Here is a 26,038-nt window from a genome sequence, read left to right as displayed (position 1 = left end):
CACAAGAAAAGCAAGTCAAATAATTATTGTTTTCATTTTTCTCTAAAACTTCTCAGCTTCCCAGGAAAAAAATCCTGGGCAAAAAGATTTTTCAAAAAATGTAACAGTAACAGGCCCTCCTCAGGATTGAGGAGTTTCCAAATCAACAGAAACTGCAAAAAAACCACCCAGACTCTTGAGAGGTTTGATCAGAAGCCATTCCCTGCTGTTGCTGGGGAGGATTGGCTCTCACTCAGCATTCCCTGGATGTTTCCTGCACCAGCAGAGGCAGTTCCTCAGTCCTGGAGCCAGCAATAAACACGTGCTGAAGGCATTGCTGGTCCTTGGGCAGTGATGTTTTCCCTCTTCTCTCTCTCCAACTCTCCAGGTGCCAAAAGAAACCAATGAAATCCAGGATTCATCTACTCAGGTATGGCTCCTGCACTGCCCTTCCTGTGTCCCTGTGCTGTCACCCCCAGGCTGTCTCTAATAAGCAACAAGACAAAGCCAAAATACCCAGACAATGCCACTAATGATGATTTTATTGGCTGTTGGTGTTATTTTCTTTAGTGCAAGCTCTGTCTTTAGTGGTTTGAAGGTTCCTTGCCATGTCCCAGAGCTGGTGGAGGTCCTGGTGAGGGCTCAGCTCACCTTCCTGAGCATTTGCACAGAGCCAGAGGGGCAGTGGTGGGGCAGGGAATGAGGTGGATCAGACCAGTGCCTGCCCAGGGGATTTGTGGATGTGCCTGGGAGCTGAGCCAGGCTGGATTATCCCACAGGGAAGGAGGTGAGGTCAGCAGGATTTGGAATAAAGCAGGATGCCCAGTGCTCCTGCCCACAGTGGGATCAGCAGCCCCAGCACCTCCCTGCTGTCACTGGGGAGCTGGGAAGGGCTGCAGCTCTCTGTGGGAGGGGTGGTTGTGCTTTGGGGGCCCTCCTTGGTGTGGCTTCCTGGGATCTGGTGCTGGGAGAGGGGTGGCTGCCCCCCAGTCCCACTGCAGCTCCTGGTGCTGAGCTCCTTGCTGGAGCTGCTGTCCCCAGCTGGAGCCTGGAGCGTGTCCCCAGCTCTTGTGCATGTGCTGGGGACGTGAGGGAGTGCTCTGACTGAGGCTGGCCTCATGTTCCTGCTTTATTTGGGGTTTTTTAGCCAAGCTTTGTCGTTCAAGTCCACGCAAACACATCCTGAGGGTGTCACAGACATCTTTTATGGAAAATCCTTTTCCTTAGGATTTTTCCTCCTGAGAAGCTGAGAGGCCCCAGGAACAAAATGTAACCAATGGTTATCTGCTGCTGTGGAATGCAACAGGTGCATCTGGGATTGGCCCATGTTGGATGTTTGTAATTAATGGCCAATCACAGCCCAGCTGGCTCAGACAGAGAGTCCAAGCCACAAGCCTTTGTTATTCATTCTTTCCTATTCTATTCTTAGCCAGCCTTCTGATGAAATCCTTTCTTCTATTCTTTTAGTATAGTTTTCATGTAATATAGATCATAAAATAATAAATCAGCCTTCTGAAACATGGAGTCAGATCCTCAGACCCCTGTGAACACTGAGGTCACACTGAGGGGAAAACCCAAATGCAAACTGAGATTTGTGTGTGTGTGTGCCTGAACAGTTGGAGTTCTTCATTCCCCTCACCCTCCTGGTGCCTGGTAACTCTTTGGGGACAGTCTCTCTTCTCTCAGCTGGCTTCTACTGCCTGGCTACCCCTGGATAATTCCAAACTGGAAGTGGCTCAGTGGCCTTTGGCAGCCAGGTCCATCCCTCTGCTCTGGGCTCAGCAGCTCAGGGGGATGTGCTGTGGGTTTGTAATGAACTGAAGTTGCAAAATTACCCTTCCTGGGCACTTCTGGAAGGGCTCTGCCATCCTGCTGGATCCTCTTTGGGATGTGATTCCCACCTGTGGGTTCTTCCAGACCCTGGCAAGACGTTACTATAACAAGGAAAGTGCTGAAATTCATAGGTCTGCAGGGGAAAACGAACAATATTCTGGATTTGGGACAAGTTTATTTTTCAAGCACTTAATAAGGAGCAGAGGCGCCTTGGAATCTTTGGCATTGAGATTTATTAGGAATAAAAAAGGAGTTTGGGAGTAATGAGGAGCAGCCCAGCTCTGCTGCAGGCACAGGCCACAGCTCTGCTTTCTAATTCCTTTGTTCATTTTGAAGCAAATTAGTACATTGGTGGATTCCTTAATTGTTAATTAGAGCTAAATAATTATGGAGGCTCAGGGTGATGGCAGAGGAAGATGTAATGGGGGGAGGCAATAGATGAGTTTGTCACTGGCAGTGATACCTGAATTGCAGCCCACTTCTTTTGGCAGGTTTTTTTGAGGAATAAATTGCCATTTCTGAGCAATCTTTGGGACGTGGATGGTGTTGAGCCACTTCTGCTGCATTTTGTTTTCTCTTAGACTGCCTGTCCTAAAGGTGAGCAGGAGGGTTCGTGAACTGAGTGGCTTTTCCAAGGCAGCTTAACCTGGGATCCTAAAGCCATTCACCAAACAGTCAAAGCTGAAATCCCACAGAGACAAAACTTCACTGGTTTAATTCTTGGGCAGTCCAGACTAGCTGGGAAATACCTGCTTGATTTAAAAATGCTGTGAAAGCTCTGTGGAAACGCTTGGTTGGGTCATGGCGCTTCTGTTCTCTCAGGCTTGGGTTTGTCAGTGAGCACAGCTGGTGTGGGAATCACTCCTTCAGGCTCACTCAGTCCTAAAATTCCATCCTTCCTGCCCAGTCAGAGCAGCCTGCAGCCTGTGGAAGTCAGGACTTGCACATACTCCTGGTGCTGGGCTTTAAAGCCCATCACAAAAGGCTTGGGCTTGGCTCATCCTCGCTATCAAAGACAAGCCCTCATGGGGAAACTTTCTCCTCCACCTTCAGTTTCCCTGGATTTTGGGGCTGCTGGTTCCTTGGATAAGCTGGGATAACACCCAATATCCCTGTGGGGATGTGACTGGCAGCTGGAGCCCAGCTCTGTCTCCCTGCTCTCAGGCCTTATCTTGAGGTGTTGTTCCTGATAGCTCTGATATCTCAGCCCCTGCAGAGCTCAGATATTGATGCAGGGTTCCCCCAGCCAGGGAATAATGTGCTCTGACTCCATGATTCAGAAGCCTGAACAATTGCTTTATTGAGCTATAGTGTATTACACTAATGCTATACTAAATTACATACTAAAAAGATACCATACTGAAAAAGAAAAGAAAAACCCATGAAAAAAGAAAAAAAAACATTAAAAGAAAAACCCATGACTGAGGACACAGCTTTGACCCAACTGACCAATCAATCCAAACAACCTTCACCAGTGCCCAATTAACAAATCACTTTGGGTAAACAATCTCCATTACACATTCCACATGTGCCAAGCAACGGGAGCAGCAAATAGAGATAAGAATTGTTTTCTCTTCTTCTCTGAGCTTCTCACTGCCTTCCCCAGGAAAAATCCTGGGAGTTGTGCCTGCTGCTCTCTGTGAAGAGGCTGGGCCACACTCAGGATCCAGTTTCCCCAGTAGGATGAGATCTGTGGGTAATTGATTGTCTCACAAGCCCACTGTGGGATAAATGCAATGACAGGAACCCATTGAGCTGAACCCTAGAGGTTTTTAATCCCAAACCCAAGTGCTGTTCCACCCAACCCAAGCCCTCTGCACAATTCCAAACCTTTGCTGAGTTTATCCTGCCCAGTCATGAAAATAAATGTTGTTTTGGGAAGAGGTGTGCTGTGAGGAGCCTCTGGTGGGAGTTACTGCTGAGGGCAGTAATTTTATGAGCTGGGGGCAGCTTTTGTGCCTTGCTGGCTTTTAGAGCTTGTCACATGCCAGAAGTGTGGTAGTGAGGCTATAGCTGATCATCAGCTTTTCCAGAAGATTCCCAGGGTGTTGTTCTTCCCACCAGTGTCTCGTGTCCTGCTGTGTAGGAGCAGGGGGGTGGGACAGTGGGGATGGATGGAGATGAGAGATCTCTGGGGCCAGGGCTGGAACTTGGGGTTTATTGCAAAGGGCCTGGGGGCAGGGCCCTGCTGGGAGCTGCCAGCCACAGCTCAGAGCAGGCCTGAGAGAAGAGAGGGGCAGAGAGGATGAGAGGGTGAGAGAGTAAAAGGGGTAAGAGAGCGAGGTTCCCGTTACAATACCATAAATCTTCTTCTGTGTTGAATATTCTGATTCTCACTGACCAATCTGGTACAAGATACAAATCCTACAGCATTTCCATACAGCCTATAAGAATCACTACATTACCATCCTGTGTTACATTTTAAACCCTACAAACTCCTCTTTGGGCCCCTTCTGCCAAGCTGGCAGGGTCTGCTCTGCCCCTTGGGCCTGTCTGCAAGCAGAGGGTGTTGTTCCATCAAAAGGGGATCACCTTCAGCCAGCCACACCATTGTTTTCCAGCTGTTCAGTAACTGAGGGATCTCAAAGCTTGCTTTCATTTCAATCTCACTTATAGTTTCTATATTCTCAAAATCTTTTGCCAGTCAATCACATTTATAAGGCTTTCCTGTTTCATCTTCCCCAACACTGCTGCAGCTCCATGGCCCTTTCCTTGGGCAGCCACATCCCTGGGAAGGCCAGCAGAGCCTTCCTTCCCAGCTGAGGACCCTGAGGGATGGGGTGCTCCTGCCTTTCCTTTGGGAAGGTGAGGCACCAGTGCTGGGAGCACAGGGAACCCTCCTGGTCCCGCCATGGGGGGCTTGCAGGGATGCTCAGGATCTTGAGCTGCTTTAATGTGAGCCTGGGCAGGACATCAGGGAGCCCCAAACATCCCCCTGGGAAATGGGGCATTGCTGAGGGGTCACAGGGATCCCCAAATAAAAACCATCCTGTTCCCATGGGACACCTCCCACTGTCCCCAGCTGCTCCCAGCCCTGTGCAGTCTGGCCTGGGACATTTCCAGGGATCCAGGGGCAGCCACAGCCTCTCTGGGAATTCCATCCCACCCCTCCCCACCTCCACAGGCAAGAATTTATTCCCAATATCCCAATCTAAACCTCTTCCAGTTTAAACTGTTCTTCCTTGTCCTATCATTCCATGCCCTTGTAAAATGTCCCCCCCCTTCCAAACTTCTTGAAGCCCCTTTAGGATCTGGCACTACAAATAATTTAGCTTACTTATTTTATAAAAATAATCTAAAATTTTTAATTAATTATTTTTAATTTATTGTTTATTTTATTTTATTTTATTTTATTTTATTTTATTTTATTTTATTTTATTTTATTTTATTTATTATTTTAGTGTATTCCCTCCCCAAATCCAGCACCCAGGTGTGGTATGGGTGAGCAATCATTTCAGCCCCTGTGGGCTGGGGGATCCCTGTGCTGAGCTGCTCCTGTTTCCATGGAGTAAATGGCTCCTGCCTCTCTGGTGTGGAGCAGCTGCAGGAGGAGGGGGCCATGCCCAGGGCTGAGGGCACAGCACAGGGGCTGTGCTGAGCTCCAGGAGGGGTTTATCCCCTCCAGAGCCTGCTGTGGCTGCTGCAGCTCCTCAGGTACAGCTGGCACCTGACCTGGGATCCCCTTCCACCACAGCCCATGGCATTTCCTGGCACTTATTGCTCCTTTAAATCAGTCCAACCTTGATTTTTGATTTTTTCTTTTCTGTGATGCAGCCTCTTCTAGGGGTTTGATGCTAAAAAGTGCTAGAAAAAAAATACTTTAAAATTGTCTATCTCTGATCTTGAGCTTGAGTGAATCATGTTGTACCTTTGGCTGTTGGATGGAAAAGGCTTCTATTAAAAAAATCTGTTTCCTGGGAGAAGACCCTGAGCTTTGAACTCTGTTTTGCCCAGCCTGACCCTGCTGAAAATTAGGGCAGAATGTTGTGCTGGTTGTCTGGGCTGCTGAAAACAGGGATGCTCCAAGCTGGGCTTTAACCCCTTTGCCCCTGAGGAGCTTTTGGAGCGTGGCTCCAGCTGCAAAGGCCTCCAGAGGTGCAGCAGCATTGATATCTTTGTCAATAAAACACTCCTAGGCTCCTCAGGCAAGATACCAAGTTAGAAACCCTTTCCAAAACCATGGCATTAATTGCATATCTGTGGTTTCTTTATTAATGAGCCCCATATCAGTTGTTCTGTTATTTTGCTTGGGCTCAGCTTGAGGGAAGAGGTCTGTAATTACTCAAAGCTTCCCGTTTGCCTTTTTTATGCCTTTCTTTTTTTAAATTCCATATTGGCACAACACAAAGCCTTTTCCCAGTCAGTCCCCTGGAGCTTCCCCAGCTCTCTGAGCCAAACTGAGAATTCAGTGCTCATCCTGGGGAGAGCCTGAGGTTTTAATGCTTTTGGGGTGGAATTCTGGGGCTGGGATTGAGAAACCTCTGGAATGGAAAGTATTTCCTTGTCATTTGGTTATGTCATCTGGATTTTCTAAGTGTGGACAGAGCTGGGGCTCTCCAGCTCTTCCCAGGTGGTGGCTGTGGTTGTGTCAGTGCCACGTGGCAGGTGACAATGGGGACCCAACATGTGGCTGGGGCAGACACTTCTCCTGCCTTTATTTTCCTTCTTTAATCCAATTTTCTGCAAATCACAGACCCTGCCTTGCTTGCCACGTGCCAATTCCTTCTTTTTTCCCTTCTGTTTTGTCATCCCTAATGGCTGCTTCCAATCTGGGCTCCTTCCCCACCTCCCAGCTGGAATTTCTGGGAGTTCACACCCACATGCCTCACTCGACTCTCACGCTTTTGGGCAGCTTCAGAGCTGTTCCCAATTTGTCCCTCTCAGCTGGTTCTCCTCTAAATTTGGCCACTTTGGAGGAGCAAGGATGGATTCTATTGATTTTGGCTTTTAGTTGTGTTTACACAAACCAATATAATTCAGCCTTGTGCCTCAGTAATTTCTCCTTAGGGCCCCTTTTCCCCTGAGCCTTGCCAGATGGGAGTTTCCAGAGTGGACCTTTCCCATGTCAAGTGTTGAAGTTGAATTAAAACCCCTTTTTTTTCTTTACTGTGTGGGAATTCTGGGCTCCCTGTGCCAGCTGCCAGGCCTGGATGTGGCTTCCCACTGGGGTTCCCAGGCTGGCACATCCTGTGGGGCTGCTCTGCACCAGCATCACCTCTTGGGAACCTGAGCTCTCCAGCTCCTGCAGCTCCTCTCAGCTCCTGCCTAATTAGATTCGGGAATTCTCACCACACTTTTCCTCTCCTGCTGGTCGAGTTGCATGGAGATCTGAGCAACCTGGCCCATTGAAGGTGTCCTGTCAGGATCTCTAGCTGGTCAAAGTGAGCCCAAGGAAAGTTGGAAAGTCTCTTTTCCCAGCCCATTGCTTGAAGAAGGAGTCAGAGCTCTTCATTTCTTGGTCTCAAGGTTGTTTATTGTGTCTTATCTATAAAATTCTTTCTCCTGCCCTGCCAAGGTCAGCTCAGCAAGACAGTTCCAGGCACTCTGCCTGCCCCCAGGGCAGGGTTATGTCTTTATACTAAAAACTACCTGTACAATGTTTGCAATTCCTTCCCAATACCCATCACCTGTGTTAGACACTGAGCTTCTACTCTAAACCAATCCCAAAGTGCCACCATCACAGCAGAAGATGGAGGCCAAGAAGAAGAAGGAGAAAGGCTGGACATGCCCAGATCCCTCCATCTTGTCCCCTGAACCCCCATTCTAAAAACCCCAAAATCGACTTTTTCACCTTGTGATAAATTCACTATCATTCTACTTAATCTGTCATGGCTTGCAGATCTTCATCTAAGGTTGGTGATTTGCTCCATGGGTCATAATCAAACCCACAGGGGCATCTTGGGCTCTGTGCCAGGGTCTCTGAGCCCCCTGGCAGGGGTCTGGGCTGCTCAGGACAGCCAGAGGGATGTCCTGGGTGCTGACAGTGTCCCTGCCCTTTTCAGGGGTGGAATGAGATGGGATTTGAGCTCTTTTCCAACCCAAACCATTCCCTGACACCATCTGCCAGCTGTTATCCACAGGTAGCTGTCCTTTGAGGAGCTGGTTTTTAAATTTCTGGCTGTTGTTGCCCCTGGGGTTGATCTGGCAGCCCTATGGAGCAGAGAGGTGCTGCTGTCTTCCATTCATTTTCCACTTCAAGGTGTACAAAATGGGGCACCAAGTTGCTGTAGCTGGAACTTTCCAGTCCTGGGTATTGCAAAATGTGTTGTAAGGAAATTACCACTTCGGATCAAAACTAGAAAAATTGGTTGGAGGGAGAAATACATATCAAGTTGGGAAGCTGAAATACATTGATTTATTTTTTTTTCACCATTAAAGGTGTGTTTCAAGACCTGCTTTTAATCAGAAACCTCCCAAAGCACCAAAAATGTAACATCAAAACCGTGCTGCTTCATGGTTTAATTTCTGAAAGAAAAATTATTTCAACTCTTTTTTCAGCTCCCCACTTCAGGTGTTTACAAAAGAATCTCTTCAAACCTAAAAGCTGAACACTTAAAAGTGAAAATTTCCCTTTTCTCCTGCATTTGGGATGGGAAGAGCTGGGAAATCTCCAATGTGATGGCAGCAGAGTCAAAGCTCCAGCAGCTCCTGCTGCCTTTGGAGCTCCTCTGCCTCCTGGGGTCCCCCCAGATGGGGCTTGGCCTGTTGGGTTCTCACCTGAAGGATCATCCCCTTCTGGCTGGGAAATTGTTGCTTTCCCTGCTTGGTGCTCCCAAGGCAGTGGAGCAGGACAGAATGGTGTCAGAGTTGAGATGGTCACAACACAAAGCAACACACTCCATTTTCAGCAGGCTTCAAACTGCTTTCATTCTAGCCTGCATGCTTTTTATACATCCTTACAAACTCATCAGTTTGCACTTTACTCATTGGTCACAAACAAAGTGCTCATTGGAACAGGCAGTTGCAGGTTTCTCTTATTTCTCCTTCTTTCCTTCTTGGTTTCTGTGTCAATGACCTTGGTAGGAAATTCTTTCAGGGGTGAACGTGGATCCTCTGATCAAACTTCTCTCTGGCTCTCAGAAGCCCCTGTGAAACCTCTTGGAGCCAGGTGAAGGGCTCAGCCCATGGAATGTGGGAAGAAGGATGGGAAGGACTCTCCAGGTCCTCCCTCCGACCCTGCAAGGCAAGCGTGGGGCTGCATCTCCCTCTAGTGACTCCTCTCAGCTGCTTCCTCCGGCAGCTCCTCCACCAGGAGCCACCAGGCAGGGCTGGTGCCACCGGCTCCAGGTGCCACACGCTGTCCCTGTCCCCATGGAGGCAAAGGGAGCAGGCTCCAGGCAGGGCTGGTGCCACCAGCTCCAGGTGCCACACGCTGTCCCTGTCCCCATGGAGCCTGGTGGGAGCACAGAGCAGCTCCAGGCAGGGCTGGTGGCCATGGGGGCTGCTGGAAATGTTGCAGCTCCTCCAGGAGAGCAGCTCCAGGAGCTCCACACCCACCAGCCCAGCCTGAGGTGCTTTCAGTGGTGCTGGGTGGAAAAGTGGTGGGATTTTGAAATGCAGGAACTCTGCAGTTTCATTCCTTTTCCAGTCAGTGTCTGGGTGTTGAGTGTGGATATTTCTCCCAGCGTTGCAGTTTTCCCCCATCCAAGGGCAGTGCCTGGGCCCTGCTGGAGGTTGCAGGGCTGACAGAGCCCTTGGGACCTGCAGGGACCATTCAAGGTGACAGCAGAGGGCAGAGAGAGCCCTGGGCAGGTCACTTGTGACAGTGTTCACAGGGGTCTGAGGAAGAGGGAAGAGATGAGGATCTGACTCCATGTTTCAGAAGGCTGATTTATTATTTTATCATATATATTACATTAAAACTATACTAAAAGAATAGAAGAAAGGATTTCATCAGAAGGCTGGCTAAGAATAGAAAAAGAAAGAATGATAACAAAGGTTTGTGGCTTGGACTCTCTGTCCAAGCCAGCTGACTGTGATTGGCCATTAATTAGAAACAACCACATGAGCCCAATCCCAGACCCACCTGTTGCATTCCACAGCAGCAGATAACCATTGTTTGCATTTTGTTCCTGAGGCCTCTCAGCTTCTCAGGAGGAAAAATCCCAAGGAAAGGATTTTCCATAAAAGATGTCTGTGACAGTCACTGCCTTAAATTAAATTGGTGCAAGCATCCAGGAGGCTCCTCCTGGCCTTGTGCTGTCTCCCCCTCCCAGCCCTTGGAGATTTGCAGCTGCTCCAGGGGGAAGTTGTGTGGTGGGGGCTCTGAGCCCCTCTGACCTGCTGGCACCACTGCCCCAGGAGAGCACCAGGAGCCTTGGGATGTGCAGGAACAGCAGAATCCAGAGGATGAAGGGACACATCGATCCCTGCTGCCACTTTTTACATCTGCTGGAACTCTTGAGTGATTGCTCTCCAGATTGGATTTCTGTCATTGGACTGTGGGATCCAGGGAGAGCTCAGAGCCCTTGCAGGGCCTAAAGGGGCTCCAGGAGAGCTGGAGAGGGACTGGGGACAAGGGATGGAGGGACAGGACACAGGGAATGGCTCCCAGTGCCAGAGGGCAGGGCTGGATGGGACATTGGGAATTAGGAATTGTTCCCTGTGAGGGTGGGCAGGCCCTGGCACAGGGTGCCCAGAGCAGCTGGGGCTGCCCCTGCATCCCTGGCAGTGCCCAAGGCCAGGCTGGACAGGGCTGGGAGCACCTGGGACAGTGGGAGGTGTCCCTGCCATGGCAGGGGTGGCACTGGATGGGCTTTAAGGTCTCTTCCAACCCAAACCATTCTGGGATTCTATGAAAACAACCTAACAAAGGGTAACAGAGCAGGCTCCCATGGTGGGGCAGCCTTCAAGGACAGCTCTTTATCAGTGGTGTTTATTCTCCCTGCTTCCCACTCTCCCCAGTTTTCTTCAGGGATGCCTGGCCCATCTCCTGTTGTGGGAAGTGGTGGCAGTGCCTGGCCATGCCCAGACCCCCAGGCTCCCTTCAGTGCCAGCCTTTCCTTTTTCAGGAAAATAGTGTCAGGTCAGGGGAAAATGATTTTCCAAACCTAATTTATTATTTCTCAGATGGGTGATAAAATCCTAAAGCTCTGGTGCCTGTTGTGAGCACTGTGAGCATCTGTGCAACAGGAAAGCAAAAAAAACCAATCTGGAAAAGATGACTTTGATAACCCAGACATCAGATATGTGCATGGCACAGAGGTGGCTCAGTGGGAGGAGAACTGATGCCAAAAACTGGGAGGTGGGCAGGCCCTGCCCAGGTGTCCCTGATGGAAGGTGAGTTTTGGTTTGCAGCTGGGTGCAGCGTCTGTTTGTTCTGGATGAGCTGTCCCAGAATTTGAGGGCTCCTGCCCGGTGCTCACAAGCTGTGCCCTGCATTGTTCCCCCAGCAGCATTCCTGCGTGTGGGAAATGAGTTATAGAATCATCAAGGTTGGAAATGATCTCCAAGGCCATTGAGTCCAGCCTGTGACCGATCCCCACCGTGTCACCCAGAGCAGAGCACTCAGGGCCACATCCACTCATTCCATGGATGCTCCCAGGGCTGGTGACTCCACCACCTCTCTGGGCAGGAAAGAGGGGAAAAAATAAGTGAACCCTTCAAACTTCATTTTTTCCCTTCTCCTTTTTCAGGACTCCAGACTGACCAGTTCAGATTTGGCCCCAGGGCCACCTTGGCCGTGGGAGGACACCCAGGGGACCCTCAACCTCCAGCCTGATGGCAGTGCCCTGGCTTCCCTCTATGCTCACGAGATGCCATCAGCTGAGGAGGAGGAGGAGGATGAGGGCAGCCATTCCATCGAGGATGAAGGCTTTGAGCTGCTGAACTCCACCTACAATAAAATCACCGGCCCCGGCAGGCCAGCGCTCAGGAGAAGCTCGGGTGAGTCCACGATTTTCCTCCTTTTCTCCATCACAATTGCTGGGAATCTGACAGTGCTTCCTCCACCCAGGAGCCTCCATCAAGCCTCCTCGAGCAGCCAAGAAGGAGCGTGGCTCAGAGCCCCAGGAGGAGAACATCACCACGGAGAAGCTGTCGGGGGACGCGGGCACGCGGCGGCTCCTGCCCGGCAAACCCTTCCCCAAGGAGTCCCCCCCTGCTCATCCGGGGGCTGCTCCCAAGGGAAACGTCCCCAGAGGTCCCCTGAGGGCAGGGGCAGGGCTGGGTGGCCAGGAGACGCCTCTTGGAGCGGGACAGCCTGGACTGGGGGTGGCACAGCGGGGCTGTGTGGTGAAACCGGGGCCGCCGGGGCTGCCGGGACCGCCGGGGCTGCCGGTGAGTGCAGGGAGAGGGAGGGGAGCGGTGGGGAAGGGCTGCTGGGATGGGGACACTGCACAGGGAAGGCTTCCCCAGGGCAGGGAAACTTCCACAGGGTGGGGAACCTTTTCTAGGGTGGGGAAACTTCCTCAGGATGGGAAACTCCTCCAGGATGGGAAACTTCCTCCAGGATGGAGAAACTCCTCCAGAGTGGGAAATCTTCTCCAGGGTGGGGAAACTTCCTCAGGATGGGAAACCTTCCTTGGGATGGGGAACCTTCTCCAGGGTGGAAAATGTTCTCCAGGGTGGGGAAATGTTCCCCAGGATTGGGAAACATGCCCCAGGATGGAGAAACTTCCCCAGGGCAGGAAACCTTCTCCAGGGTGCGAAACGTTCCCCAGGATGGAGAAACTTCTCCAAGATGGGGAACCTTCCCCAGGATGGGAAATGTTCTCTAGAATGGGGAAACTTCCCTAGGGTGAGAAACCTTCTCCAAGGTGGGAAATGTTCTCCAGGATGGAGAAACTTCTCCAGGATGGGGAACCTTCCCCAGGATGGGAAATGTTCTCTAGGATGGGGAAACTTCCCCAGGGTGAGAAACCTTCTCCAGGGTGCGAAACGTTCCCCAGGATGGAGAAACTTCTCCAAGATGGGGAACCTCAGGATGGGAAATGTTCTCTAGGATGGGGAAGGTTTCCCAGGATGGGGAAACTTCCCCAGGGTGAGAAACCTTCTCCAAGGTGGGAAATGTTCTTCAGGGGGAAATGTTCTTCATCCTGGGGAACCTCCAGGATGGGGAAAGTTCTCCAGGATGGAGAAACTTCCCCAGGATAGGAAACCTTCCACAAGACAGGAAACCTTCCACAGGGTGGGGAAACTTCCTTAGGATGGGGAACCTTCTCCAGAATGGGAAACTTCTCTGGAGTGGAGAACCTTCCCCAGGATGAGAAATGTTCCCCAGGATGGAGAAACTTCCCCAGGATGGGAAACTTTCCCCAGGATGGGAAACCTTCCCCAGGGTGGAGAAACTTCCCCAGGGTGAGAAACCTTCTCTAGGATGGAAAATGTTCCCCAGGATGGAGAACCTTCCACAGGGTGGGAAACAGTCCCCAGGATGGAGAGATTTCCCCAGGATGGGAAACCTCCAGGATGGGGAAACTTCTGTGGGGTGGGAAATGTTCCCCAGGATGGAGAAACTTTCCCAGGGTGGGGAACTTTCTCCAGAATCGGAAACGTTCTCCAAGGTGGGGAAGCTTTTCTAGGATGGGAAATATTCCCCAGAATGGGAAACCTTCTCCAGGATGGGAAACCCTCTCCGTGCAGGCACAGTGGGATTGTGCATTGACCTTTTGAAAAGGTTTTTGATATTCCTGGAGAAACTTCACTGGAGAGGAGATGATTGCCTTGTCCTCCTTGCTCTAGGGATGGTCTCAAATCATTTAATCACACTGTGGGTTTTTATTTCACACTGTCCAGCCCAGAATTAGGCTGAGGGGATCAGAGGGGACCAAGCCATCTCCTGCAGTCCCCACACAAACCCCTGCACCCACCCATGGACCCAGCTGGCGTCGTTGGGTTGGGCTTCTTCACCCCCAGACTGATGCCAGGTTCAAAGCAGAGCACTGAATTTATCTTTTAATAAGTTCTGACTGTTTTGCAAGTCATTCAGTCATTGTAGAGGATGAAAAAAGGGAAATTTAGTAAAAAAAAAAGTAAATTTAGACCAGGGAAATGTTTAGAGGAGTCACATCTTCATTGAGGATGGAAAAAAGGAAAATTGTAAAAAGAATGTAAACTTGAAATAGAAAAAGCTTTAGAGGAGTCTTGTCTTCATTGAGGAGTAGCTGAAAAATGGTTTTAAATATTTTTCCATGTTTGTTTATCCTGCCAAAATTATTCCCCTCATTTGGTTCAATTTTCTTAACAATTTCTTTAGAAAATTTTATTTTATTTATAGAAAAAGCTTTAGAGGAGTCTTCTCTTCATTGAGGAGTAGGTGGAAAATGGTTTTAAATATTTTTCCATGTTTGTTTATCCTGCCAAAATTATTCCCCTCATTTGGTTCCATTTTCTCAACAATTTCTTTAGAAAATTTTATTTTATTTCCCCATCAAAGTGACCCTGGGCACCCTCTCTTCCCCTTTCCTTCATCCCTGTGGAAGCTGTGGGCTCTGCCTGGGGCTGGGGGGTCCTGCAGGGCTGTTTCCATGGCTGTGCTTGAGGGACCTGGCACTAAATCCATCATCCCTGAGCCAGGCTTGGTTTAAATTTAGGCCTGCTAACTTCCCCCTCAAGCCATCTCTCTTGCCTGCAAAAATAGAAGAAAATGGCAAAAGGAACAGATGCTGGAGGCTGAAAAAATCCCAGAAGCAAAGGAAACGTCATGAGGTGTGACAGCCCTGCTGTCAGCCTGCAGGAGGGACCCAGCCAGGGGAACTGGGACTGTGCTCACAGGGGTCTGAGGATGAGGGAAGAGACGAGGATCTGACTCCATGTTTCAGAAGGCTGATTTATTATTTTATGATATATATTATATTAAAACTGTACTAAAAGAATAGAAGAAAGGATTTTATCAGAAGGCTAGTGTCACAGACATCTTTTATGGAAAATCCTTTCCTTAGGATTTTTCCTCCTGAGAAGCTGAGAGGCCTCAGGAACAAAATGTAACCAATGGTTATCTGCTGCTGTGGAATGCAACAGGTGCATCTGGGATTGGGCTCATGTGGTTGTTTCTCATTAATGGCCAATCACAGTCAGCTGGCTTGGACTCTCTGTCCAAGCCACAAGCCTTTGTTATCATTCTTTCTTTTTCTATTCTTAGCCAGCCTTCTGATGAAATCCTTTCTTCTATTCTTTTAGTATAGTTTTAATGTAATATATATCATAAAATACTAAATCAGCCTTCTGAAACATGGAGTCAGATCCTCATCTCTTCCCTCATCCAAGAACCCCTGTGAACACGGTCACAGGCCAGCTAAGAATAGAAAAAGAAAGAATGATAACAAAGGTTTGTGGCTCAGACTCTCTGTCCAAGCCAGCTGACTGTGATTGGCCATTAATTAGAAACAACCACATGAGCCCAATCCCAGATGCACCTGTTGCATTCCACAGCAGCAGATAACCATTGGTTACATTTTGTTCCTGAGGCCTCTCAGCTTCTCAGGAGGAAAAATCCCAAGGAAAGGATTTTTCATAAAAGATGTCTGTGACAGGGAACTGCTTTCCTCTGCTGCAGAAAGGCTGGAGATGGCATTTGTCTCCTTGCTCCTGAGTGTCCTGGATGGACACACTGGTCCCAGAGCTCCAGCCCAGCTTTGGGAGTTGGGGAGCTGACAGGAAAGATGGGAAAGGGCTCTTGAGGGCATGGAGGGACAGGAGAAGGGGAGTGGGGAAAGGGCAGGAAAAGAGCTTGGCAAACAGCATGGGAAAAGAGCAGGTTTAGGTGGGATATTAGGAAAAAATCTTTTCTCTGAAGGTGAGCAGGCCCTGGCACAGGGTGCCCAGAGCAGCTGGGGCTGCCCCTGGATCCCTGGCAGTGCCCAAGGCCAGGCTGGACAGGGCTGGGAGCAGCCTGGGACAGTGGGAGGTGTCCCTGCCATGGCAGGGGTGGGATGGGATGAGCTTTAAGGTCCCCTCCAGCCCAAACCAGGCTGGGATTCTGGACTGGAGCTCAGTGGTGGCACTGAGAGCCATAAGAAGTGTCCCCAGCCTGGCAGCCTTCCCTTGTCCTGTTGCTGCTCCTGAGGATGGAGAGCAGGGGGGCTCTGGGGCCCCCAGGGAGAGGGAGCTGAGCCCTGTGGGCTCAGACCTGGTGACCTCCAGGCTCAGAACAGAGCTGGGGTCTGGAACTGAGGCTGCCAGAGCTGCAGCAGGAATTGCTGTCACCCCCAAAGGCCAGGATCTCCCACCTGCCTGGTTCTGCCTTGAGGTGGGGTCACTCAGTCACTGTGGGATCTCCCTTTGGGGTCACAGCTCTGCTCCTTTGCCTTTCAGGGCTGCCCTGGCCGACGGGGACTGGCGGGACCCAAAGGAGACAAAGTGAGCACCCACAAAAACAGGGGGGGTGGAGGGTGTGGGGCAAACACCACCGATGGTTTGGGTTGGTTTTTGGGGATTTTTTTGGGTTGGTTTGGGGGTTTTTCATCCAGGGGGCAGTGGGAGCTCCTGAAGCTACAGGGTGTGATGGTGTTCACAGGGGTCCCAGGATGAGGGAAGAGACGAGGATCTGACTCCATGTTTCAGAAGGCTGATTTATTATTTTATGAGATATATTAAAACTATACTAAAAGAATAGAAGAAAGGATTTCATCAGAAGGCTGGCTAAGAATAGAATAGAAAAGAATGATAACAAAGGTTTGTGGCTTGGACTCTCTGTCTGAGCCAGCTGACTGTGATTGGCCATTAATTAGAAACAACCACATGAGCCCAATCCCAGATGCACCTGTTGCATTCCACAGCAGCAGATAACCATTGTTTGCATTTTGTTCCTGAGGCCTCTCAGCTTCTCAGGAGGAAAAATCCTAAGGAAAGGATTTTTCATAAAAGATGTCTGTGACAGCAGGGTGGTGGCCCTGTCTGAGAGTTTGGAAGAGGAAGGAGCTGGGTTTAGTTGCTACTTTAAGCCCAGGCTCAGGATTAAGCCAGGCTTGAGTTCTGGGGCAGTTTTGGGCACCACAATATAAAAAATGACATTGAGCTGTTAGAGAGTGTTCAGAGGAACAAGGGAAGGGTCTGGAGGGGCTGTGAGGAGCAGCTGAGGGCTCTGGGGTTGTTCAGCTGGAGCAGAGTGAGGGCAGAGCTCCCCGGGGCTGCAGCTCCTCCCGAGGGGCAGCTCCCATCTCTGCTCTGGGCCAGGGACAGGAGCCAGGGCACGGCTGGGGCTGGGCCAGGGCAGCTCAGGCTGGAGCTCAGGGCAAGGTTCTTCCCCCAGAGGGTGCTGGCACTGCCCAGGCTCCCCAGGGAATGGGCACGGCCCCGAGGCTGCCAGAGCTCCAGGAGCCTTTGGGCAGCGCTGCCAGGGATGCCCAGGCTGGGGTTGCTGGGACAGGGGCTGGGCAGGGACAGGGGCTGGATTTGATGATCCTTGGGGTCCCTTCCAGCTCAGGATATTCTGTGATTCTGTGACTGAGCTGCCTGCACCAGCTGCTCTCTTCCCTTTGAGCTCTCAGTGGGCGATGGAGCAGCTTCAGCTCAGGTCACCTGCAGGGGGGACCCTGCTGTGTCCCACAGCCCAGCCCCAGTCCATATCCATGGATTCACCTCAGGGACATTTGTCCTGCAGCCCTGCAGCCCCTGGCTCAGTGTCCAGCCTGTGCTGGGGCCCAAATCCCTGCTGGTTTTAAGGAGCTGCCCTTGTCCCTGCAGGGCTACCCGGGGGCCATGGGCAGGATGGGCCCCCCCGGTGACCCCGGCCCTGCTGGCACCCCCGGTGTCCCCAGCATCGTCCTCTGGAGGAACTCCAGGGAGGACTGGCAGTCGTTCATGGTGAGTTACAGCCACAGTGGGCAGTGCTGCACTCACAGCAGCTCCCTGCATCCCTGGGCTGGGATTGGGATGGGATCTGGGATAGGAGGGGAGGGGATGGGATCTGGGATGGGATGGAACCTGGGATCTGGGATGGGATCCATGGGATGGGATGGGATAGGATCCATGAGATGGGATGGGATGGCATGAAGGGTTTGCTGTGGCTGAGATTCCTCATTGTTGGGTGGCAGGTGGGGGCAGAGGGGCCATGCCAAGGAGGGAGGTGCAGCTCACTGGGGGTGGCTCTGTGGGTGGAATGGGATCAGTGTGTGCCCTGTCCTTCTGTCCCCTGTGACTCACCAGGACATCTTGGCCCCCCATGGTCCATCCATCACCTCCCTGGGGTGGTTCAGCAGGACAGGGCCCCGGCAAGGTCCGAGCCAAGCACAGGCAGCCCTTCTCCTGCTCTGTGTTGCTGATGACAAAGCCCCTGTCCTGTGTCCCCCCTGTCCCAGCTCCCTGCTGTGCTCCAGCCTTTGGCTCTCAGGGGTTTGTGCCCATCCAGCTCTCCCTGAGGTGTTTCCTCACCTCACCCGCTGGAGCAGGGTCTGTGGGGAGGCAGGAGTGCCTCAGGCACTGCACAGCTGGATGCAGAACTCCAGGGCATGACTCCAAAACTCACTCAACAGCCCAGCCAGGCTCATCAAGAATTCCCAACTCCTCACAGCACAGCCACTGCTGTCATTAAGCTTAATTTTAAACTCCCTGTGGAGCCTGGCCTGGGCAGGGCAGCAGTTGAAGGCATTGGGTTTCTAAGTGCCCCAGGCTTTTCCTGAGGCTGGGAATGCTCTTTGCTTTATCCTTGCATGGCTCTGTTGTCCCTGTGGCCCTGCAGGGGCAGAGCAATGGGCTGGTGAGAGCTCCACCACACTGCAGCTCTCCACAATAGCCCTGGGCAGGATATTTGAGATATTTGAGTTCTCCACAGCTCATTCACTGGGAAGAGCCATCATTGCATCCTCTGCTCTGGGGCAAATGCCTGGGATGCTGGGGAGAGGATGCAGCAGGAGGATCTGTGCTCTGCCAGCACAGCACACCCGGGCTGGGGATGGTCCTGGAGGAGGAGGAGGATGAGGAGGAGGAGGATGGTGCTCTGCTGGTCTGGATCTGAGCTTGGATTGACCTGCTGGGAGTCCTTGGGCCAGACCTTTGTGGTTTGGGGTTGGACTGGATCACAGCAGAGATCAGATTCCTGCAGGGAAGCACAGGAGGGTTGATCATCTGCTGAAGTTTTGGTTGAGCTGGAGAACCTCCTTGTTCTCGCCTCCTCCTGCTGCCCCAGGACAGCAGCTGTGCAGATCCATCACAGGCACACGGTGTGTGCAGGAATGAGCAGGGACAGGACAGTGGCAGCTGGATCTCTCCATGCCAGGGATCCCCTTCCAGCAGGGCAGAGCCCTCCCTAATCAACTCCTGCACCTTGGCAGAGCTGCTCCCCTCCTTTGCTCTGCACTCAGAATTCCCTTTATTTCCCCTTGCTTGTGTGTGCAGAGACCTCAGGCTCTGCCCTCCTGCAGGCACAAACAGTCACACCTGTGGATGTTGCTGGCAACTCCTCGGTGTCCCCACTTTGGAATGCTGCAGGGAACATGTCCTGTCTGTGCTTGGGAAGCCAGAGCTGGAGAGATGCTGGATCCTGGCTGTGGGCCCTGGTGCTGTCCCCTGGGCCCTGGTGCTGTCCCCTGGGCCCTGGTGCTGTCCCTGGGCTCTGTGCTGTCCCTTGTGTTCTGTGCTGTCCCTTGTGCTCTGTGCTGTCCCTTATCCCTTGTGTTCTGTGCTGTCCCTTGTGCTCTGTGCTGTCCCTGGGCTCTGTGCTGTCCCTGGGCTCTGTGCTGTCCCCTGGGCTCTGTGCTGTCCCCTGGGCTCTGTGCTGTCCCTTGTGCTCTGTGCTATCCCTTATCCCTTGTGTTCTGTGCTGTCCCCTGGCTCTGTGCTGTCCCTTGTGCTCTGTGCTGTCCCCTGGCTCTGTGCTGTCCCTGTCCCCACAGGGCTGGCCCCGTGCCCATCTCAGGGGAGGGCAGTGTCTGTGCTGCAGGAAAACGCAGAGCCCCGGGCTGGGATTTGCTGATGTCAGCTGAGATAAGGCTGGGCTGGAACTGGCGGCTCTGGGGATGGGGCTGGCAGCCCCCACAGCTCTGTGGTTTGGGGTGGTGCAGTTCCCAAGGAGCAGATCCCTGTGGTTTGGGGCAGTTCTGCCCCCATGGAGCAGATCCCAGTGGTTTGGGGCAGTTCTGATCCCATGGAGCAGATCCCTGTGGTTTGGGGTGATGCCCCCAAGGGAGCAGATCCCTCTGGTTTGGGGACCATGGAGCAGATCCCTGTGGTTTGGGGTGATGCCCCCAAGGGAGCAGATCCCTGTGGTTTGGGGCAGTTCTGTTCCCATGGAGTAGATCCCTGTGGTTTGGGGTCATACTGTTCCCATGGAGCAAATCCCTGTGGTTTGGGGACCATGGAGCAGATCCCTGTGGTTTGGGGTCATACTGTTCCCATGGAGCAGATCCCTGTGGTTTGGGGCAGTTCTGTTCCCATGGAGCAGATCCCTGTGGTTTGGGGTCATACTGTTCCCATGGAGCAGATCCCTGTGGTTTGGGGCAGTTCTGCCCCCATGGAGCAGATCCCAGTGGTTTGGGGCAGTTCTGCCCCCATGGAGCAAATCCCTGTTTGGGTTTGGGGGATTTGGGGTATGCTGGGGTTTGTGTTGGCTCAGCCCATGGGAATGCAGGGCAGGGGAGGTGCCCCTCAGGCTCAGGGACACTGCAGGAGGGTGGGCAGGGAAACAGGGGCTGTGGTGGCTGTCCCAGAGCTGCTGTGGCTGCTGTGCTGCTCCCAGCCTCTCCCTTCCCTTTGTTGTGAACAGGAATGAAGGAAGAGCAGCTCAAGGCCGCTGTGGTTCCAGCCCCAGCCCCTGTGCTGTGTTTGTGTTCCCCATGTGCTGACAGATGTGGGCTTTGCCAAGAAGTTGTCTCGGACTGGCTGGAGGGCAGGAACTGCTGCTGGCTGGTTCTGGAGCTGGCTCCACACTGGGGCAGTGCCAGAGTGCTGGGAGGGAGAGCTGGGGCTCCCACAGATGTTGGAGAGCTTAATCTGCTGCACCAGACAGCTTTGGTTTGGTCCTTTAAAAACAGGAGGGCAGGCTGGGCAGTGGGGCCTGGGAAGCTCAGAGGGAAAGGAAAAACTCGTCCTTGAGAAAAAGAGGGAATTGTTAGGGATGTGCTGCTACTGCAGGGTTGGCATCTGCCATGCTGGGGGTGGCACAGGTGGGGATGGCCATGGGGTGACTGCAGAGAGTGGCACAGGTGAGGATGGCAATGGGGTGACTGCAGAGGTGACACAGGGTGGCCATGGGGTGACTGCAGAGAGTGGCACAGGGTGAGAGTGGGGTGACTGTAGAGGCACAGGGTGAGAGTGGCCATGGGGTGACTGCAGAGGGTGGAACAGGTGGGGATGACCATGGGGTGATTGCAGAGGGTGGCACAGGGTGAGAGTGGGGTGACTGTAGAGGCACAGGGTGACAGTGACTGCAGAGGGTGGCACAGGGTGAGGATGGCCATGGGGTGACTGCAGAGAGTGGCACAGGGTGGTGATGGCCATGGGGTGACTGCAGAGAGTGGCACAGGGTGGGGATGGCAATGGGGTGACTGCAGAGAGTGGGACAGGGTGAGCATGGGGTGACTGTAGAGGCACAGGGTGAGAGTGGCCATGGGGTGACTGCAGAGGTGGCACAGGGTGAGAGTGCGGTGACTGTAGAGGCACAGGGTGACAGTGACTGCAGAGAGTGACACAGGGTGAGGATGGCCATGGGGTGACTGCAGAGGGTGGCACAGGGTGGGCAGCCAAAGCTGCCCTGCCAGGCCTGAGCTGCTCCCCCCAGGGCTGCTGAAGGATTCCTGTGCCCTGAAGGATTCCTGTGCCCTGAAGGGCTCCCCTGCCCTGAAGGATTCCTGTGCCCTGAAGGGCTCCCCTGCCCTGAAGGATTCCTGTGCCCTGAAGGATTCCTGTGCCATGGAGGGCTCCCCTGCCCTGAAGGATTCCTGTGCCATGGAGGGCTCCCCTGCCCTGAAGGATTCCTGTGCCCTGAAGGGCTCCCCTGCCCTGAAGGGCTCCCCTGCTCTGCTCCCAGGCTGCAGCTCTCCAGGAGCACAGATCCCCGTGGCTGCTGCTCCCCACCCTGCCCTGCCCTTGTGCTGCTCCCAGAGCTGCAGCAGCAGCAGCAGAGCTCTGACAGCCCCTGCTGGAATTGCAGAGCCCATTTACTGCTCTGCCCCTCCCTGGCATCTGCTGCTCTGAAACCCGAGTCTCACGTGGGATTTTGTCTCCCCTCTTTCCCAAAGGTTGGATGAAATAATATCCTGTCCTGAGTTCACTGATTGCTGAGACAAGGCAAAAGCGTTGGCCATGCTCCAACCTCCTCCAGAGAGGTTTTAGGAGTGGATTTTGAGGGAAATGAGAACTTGGCAGGACAGGAGGAACATGTTCCTGCCAGGGGCTGCACCCCTTCCTTCACCCAGGGAAATCAGTTTGGGATCAGCCTGGAAGGAGCAGGGATGCCCCCCTCATCTGCCCACTGCTAGGAATATTCCCAGCTGTTCAAAGCTCTGTGTTTATTTCCCTTCATGAGTTCCTTGGGTTTTCCCCTCTCTCCCCACTGCTGGTGGGGGACAGACCCTGGGGCAGGGCACAGGAGGGGTTTCCCAGTGCCCTCGAGGTTGAAATTGGGGAGAACAGAGGAATGCTGTCCCTCCAGCTGCCTGGGATTGGGATGATGGACAAGCAAAGGGAATTTTTAGCCATTGATGTGAGCCAGGATTTGGAGGAGATGCCTGGACTGCAGGTCTGGGCTCACTGTGGGAAGGAGGAGGAGGAGGAGGAAAGATGAGTTTTGCCTTCCTGTGCTGGTGGTAGCTGGAGATGGAAATTTCATTTCCTGGACACCTCCCAAAATTTGGGAAAACCTGGTTTGGAAGTGTGCAGAGAGGAGGCTGCACCAGGTGGTCTCAGGACCTTTTTGCTGGTTTGGAAATATGATGGGATTGCATGGTTGGGATGGGATTAATCCACCCTGGGCCCTTCAGGTGCCTTTTCCCCTCTCTGTGGTCATCTGCTCTTTGGAAAAATTGGAAGTGCATCCAGGATTTGGCTGCTGGGAACAGCAAGAGGAGAAAACCTTCTTGGCATCTGCTCCTCTGGCTTTTCCAGAGCCTGGAGGAGCTTCCCCACCTGGAGTAACCTGCAGGGTCAAAGCAGATGATTTCATTTAAAACCTGGCAGTCCCTGTGCTCATCACCACCACCACGTGTCTGACCTATCCATATCCCAAACATTTCTGGTGTCCCAGGGCTGCAGGGCACCCATGGAGGAGCTGAATTTCACCAAACCCAGGAGAAGTGAGCTCTCTGCCTAATTTTCTACTGAAGCAGTTCCTTATTCCCTGCAGGTTATCCTCAGCTTGTCCTTCCTCCCATGCCTTGCATGCACAGAGTCTGAAATAAATTAATTTATTAAAGGAGTGGTTCATTGCTGCATCTTCCCAAGACAAGGAGAACATCCTTGAAGCAAACAAAAAGAGATTTGGGATTATTTTTTTTTTAACATTTTGCTTTTCCCCCCTCATTTTTCTTCCAGCAATCATCATTTTACCAACTCCTGCACGCGGGCTGGCCGGTGAGTGCTGCTTTGGTCACTTTGAGTTTGGATTTTTCCTTGTTGGCTGCTGAGTTCTCCTTGCTCCAAGCACTTGATGGTTTTACCAATGTTTGTTGTTCTATTTTTTTTTAAATCCAGAGAAAACCTGGAGCTCCTGGGCCCCCAGGACATCCTGGGAAAACAGGAGCCCCTGTAAGTACAAAAGCCCTGCTGTCCCTTTGGTGGCCTTGCTGCCACCCTGGCTGCCCTGGGGACACTTTCAGGGTTGGTGTCCCCAAGCACTCAGGCTGTAATTAGGGGCTTTGGGATTGGGTTTCAAAGCAGCCTAATGGATTTGTCTGCTTCCCCCTGAAACCCAGGATGTTTGATATCCAACTCCCAGGGAGCCCCTCAGCTCTGCCAGCTGAGCAGGGCTGGCTGCTTTTCCTGGGGCATCAGGTTCCAGCCCTTGTTTTTGGGGAAGGGACCACCTGGATCCCTCCCAGAGGCACAGAAACAAGGCAGGGAAGGGCTGGGGGGGATTTGTGTGGGGGGTCTCAGCCCCATCCCACGTCAGCCCTGGCATTGCTGTGTGATGCTTCCCCCACATCTGGCCATAAGGCAAAGGAAAAGGGCAAAATTCCCAGTCCTGAAATCCCATCAGGAACCAAAGCAGTGGGAAAATGGATCAGCTGCTGACCCCAAACCTGCTGGGCATGGTGGGGGTGCCAGGGATGTCAATTGTCCCACTGTGCCCTTCCCAAGGTCCCCTCTGGGCATTGCTGCTTGTCCTGCCAGCCTCCTCAGGGCTCAGGGCAGGCTGGGGGGACACCCTGGGGACCCAGTCCCTGTTTGTGCACAGGGACCCTGCGGAGCACCAGGAGAGCCGGGGGACAAAGGCCAGCGGGGGTACCCGGTGAGTGAGGGCTCTGGGGACACCTGGCACAGCTCCAGGGTGCCCTCAGGGCTGCCCTGGCACCCTCAGCACCCCTGCCTCTCCTGGATCAGGGGGAGGGAGGGTTGTGATGGGCTTGGGGACAGTTTGGGAATGCTGTGCTTGGTCTGGAGTGATGGGAATCAATGCCCCGGTCCCCTCCCTGCTGTGCTCCAAGTCATTGTCCTGCTGCTGCTCTTGTGCTGCATGGCTCAGTCCCAGCTCAGCACAGCCCCTTTGGGGGCTGCACACCTCCAGGTGATGCCATCCCAAAGCCCTTTTGTCACCCTCTAGAACCCCCCAGCTCTGTGTGGGGTGGGTGAGCTCTGCCTGTGCCCCTTCATGGGCGTTCATCTCCCCTGTGGGTACAAGGGAGGAGAGCAATGTCCCCTGTCCCACATCACTGCAGCTTTGTTCCACACTGCCCTCCAGCCTGCCTGAACTCAGGACTGCAGCAAGCTCAGGGGTGAAGGGGAAGCTTTAGCAGGTGCTGGATCCTTGGGGGGGATCTGCTCTGACCCCTGCACACGGGACAGGATCAGGAATGGCTCAGGGGTGAAGGGGAAGCTTTAGCAGGTGCTGGATCCATGGGGGATCTGCTCTGACCCCTGCACGTGGGACAGGATCAGGAATGGCTCAGGGGTGAAGGGGAAGCTTTAGCTGGTGGTGGATCCATGGGGGATCTGCTCTGACCCCTGCATGTGGGACAGAACCAGGAATGGCTCAGGGGTGAAGGGGAAGCTTTAGCTGGAGATGGATCCTTGGGGGGATCTCCTCTGACCCCTGCACATGGGACAGAACCAGGAATGGCTCAGGGGTGAAGGGGAAGCTTTAGCTGGAGATGGATCCTTGGGGGGATCTGCTCTGACCCCTGCACGTGGGACAGAACCAGGACTGCCTTTGAGGCAGGAGCTGATGCAGGAGCCTTCACTCCACCTTCTCTCACTGCATTTCTTCTTCCCTGCCCTCTGTGTTGCTTCCTGCTGTACAGCCCCTGGCTCCAGCTATCCCAGGGATTTGGTGGAGAACCTGGAAAGATCCACCTGCCCCTGGATGCACACAGAGCTTTGGCCCAGCTCCAGAGCCAGGCAGAGCTCAGAGTTTCCTTTACTGCTTTCATAATGTGGATATTTTAATTTTCCATGCTTGGATTTCTCTCCCCAGGGGGAACCCGGGCTGCAGGGCTTGCCAGGACGTGTGGGATACCCTGGCTCTGATGGCTTCCCTGGCTTGGATGGCAAACCTGGGCCCTGGGGGCTGCCAGGGGAGCAGGTGAGCCATGGGCAGGCAGGGCCAGGGGAGGCTCAGGGTCAGGGGGAAGCTGGAGCTCCAAACCCTGAGCTGGAGACAGAGAGTTCCTAAAGCTGCTCTTCCTTCTCTTGTCTCCTTCAGGATTCTCCTCAGCCCCCAAACCAGGCAGGCCTGGATTAGTGCCTCGAGGTTTAGGTTTGACAGGAATAAAAGGGTTGTGGGGCATCCCACATGGGCATTAAGGGCTGGGATGTGCAGAGCTGCAGCTCCTGGGTGTGGTGGGTCTGAGCAGCAGGGCTGGGCTGCTGCACCTGGAGCTCCTCGTGGGAAATAACTGCAAATCCTGGAATGGCTTGGGTGGGAAGGGACCTTAAAAATCATCTCATTCCACCCCATGCTATGGGCAGGGTAACCTTCAACTATCCCAGGGTGCTCTGAGCCCTTGAGGGCTCAAAACTGGGATGGTGACCAGGAAGTGAGAGTAATTCCAGAATGCCTGGATAGTGTCCAATCCAGGAATCTGGTTCCTTGGTCCCTGCCCTTGTCCAGACCCCTGGCAGCAATCCCTGGGGAACACAGGCAATGCCCCTGGGCTTGGCAGCTTGCTCAGGGGGTTTAGAGGGCAGGGACTGGAGG

General features: G+C 53.0%; 1 protein-coding gene across 8 annotated transcripts in view; it reads left to right on the top strand.

The window, feature by feature from the left end:
* Positions 1-26,038, top strand: part of LOC139603211 (collagen alpha-1(II) chain-like) — a 98,881-nt gene that overhangs the window by 39,977 nt on the left and 32,866 nt on the right. For 5 of the 8 annotated variants that reach the window (XM_071453788.1, XM_071453785.1, XM_071453787.1 and 2 more), the window contains exons 6-14: positions 368-409; positions 11,448-11,697; positions 11,768-12,090; positions 16,066-16,110; positions 17,437-17,556; positions 23,218-23,256; positions 23,377-23,430; positions 24,080-24,133; positions 25,316-25,423. In XM_071453788.1, the coding sequence (XP_071309889.1) occupies positions 368-409; positions 11,448-11,697; positions 11,768-12,090; positions 16,066-16,110; positions 17,437-17,556; positions 23,218-23,256; positions 23,377-23,430; positions 24,080-24,133; positions 25,316-25,423 (1,035 nt within the window). The remainder of the gene's footprint in view (positions 1-367; positions 410-11,447; positions 11,698-11,767; positions 12,091-16,065; positions 16,111-17,436; positions 17,557-23,217; positions 23,257-23,376; positions 23,431-24,079; positions 24,134-25,315; positions 25,424-26,038) is intronic. The other 3 variants (XM_071453786.1, XM_071453789.1, XM_071453790.1) reach the window with 3 other exon arrangements.

This window comes from Agelaius tricolor, unplaced genomic scaffold (genome assembly GCF_023055355.1).
Source record: "Agelaius tricolor isolate 1412-34295 unplaced genomic scaffold, bAgeTri1.0.p SCAF_37, whole genome shotgun sequence".
Classification (NCBI taxonomy): Eukaryota; Metazoa; Chordata; class Aves; order Passeriformes; family Icteridae; genus Agelaius; species Agelaius tricolor.
The sequence above is the reverse complement of the archived record's forward strand: the minus strand, read 5'-3'. Positions and strand labels throughout refer to the sequence as shown.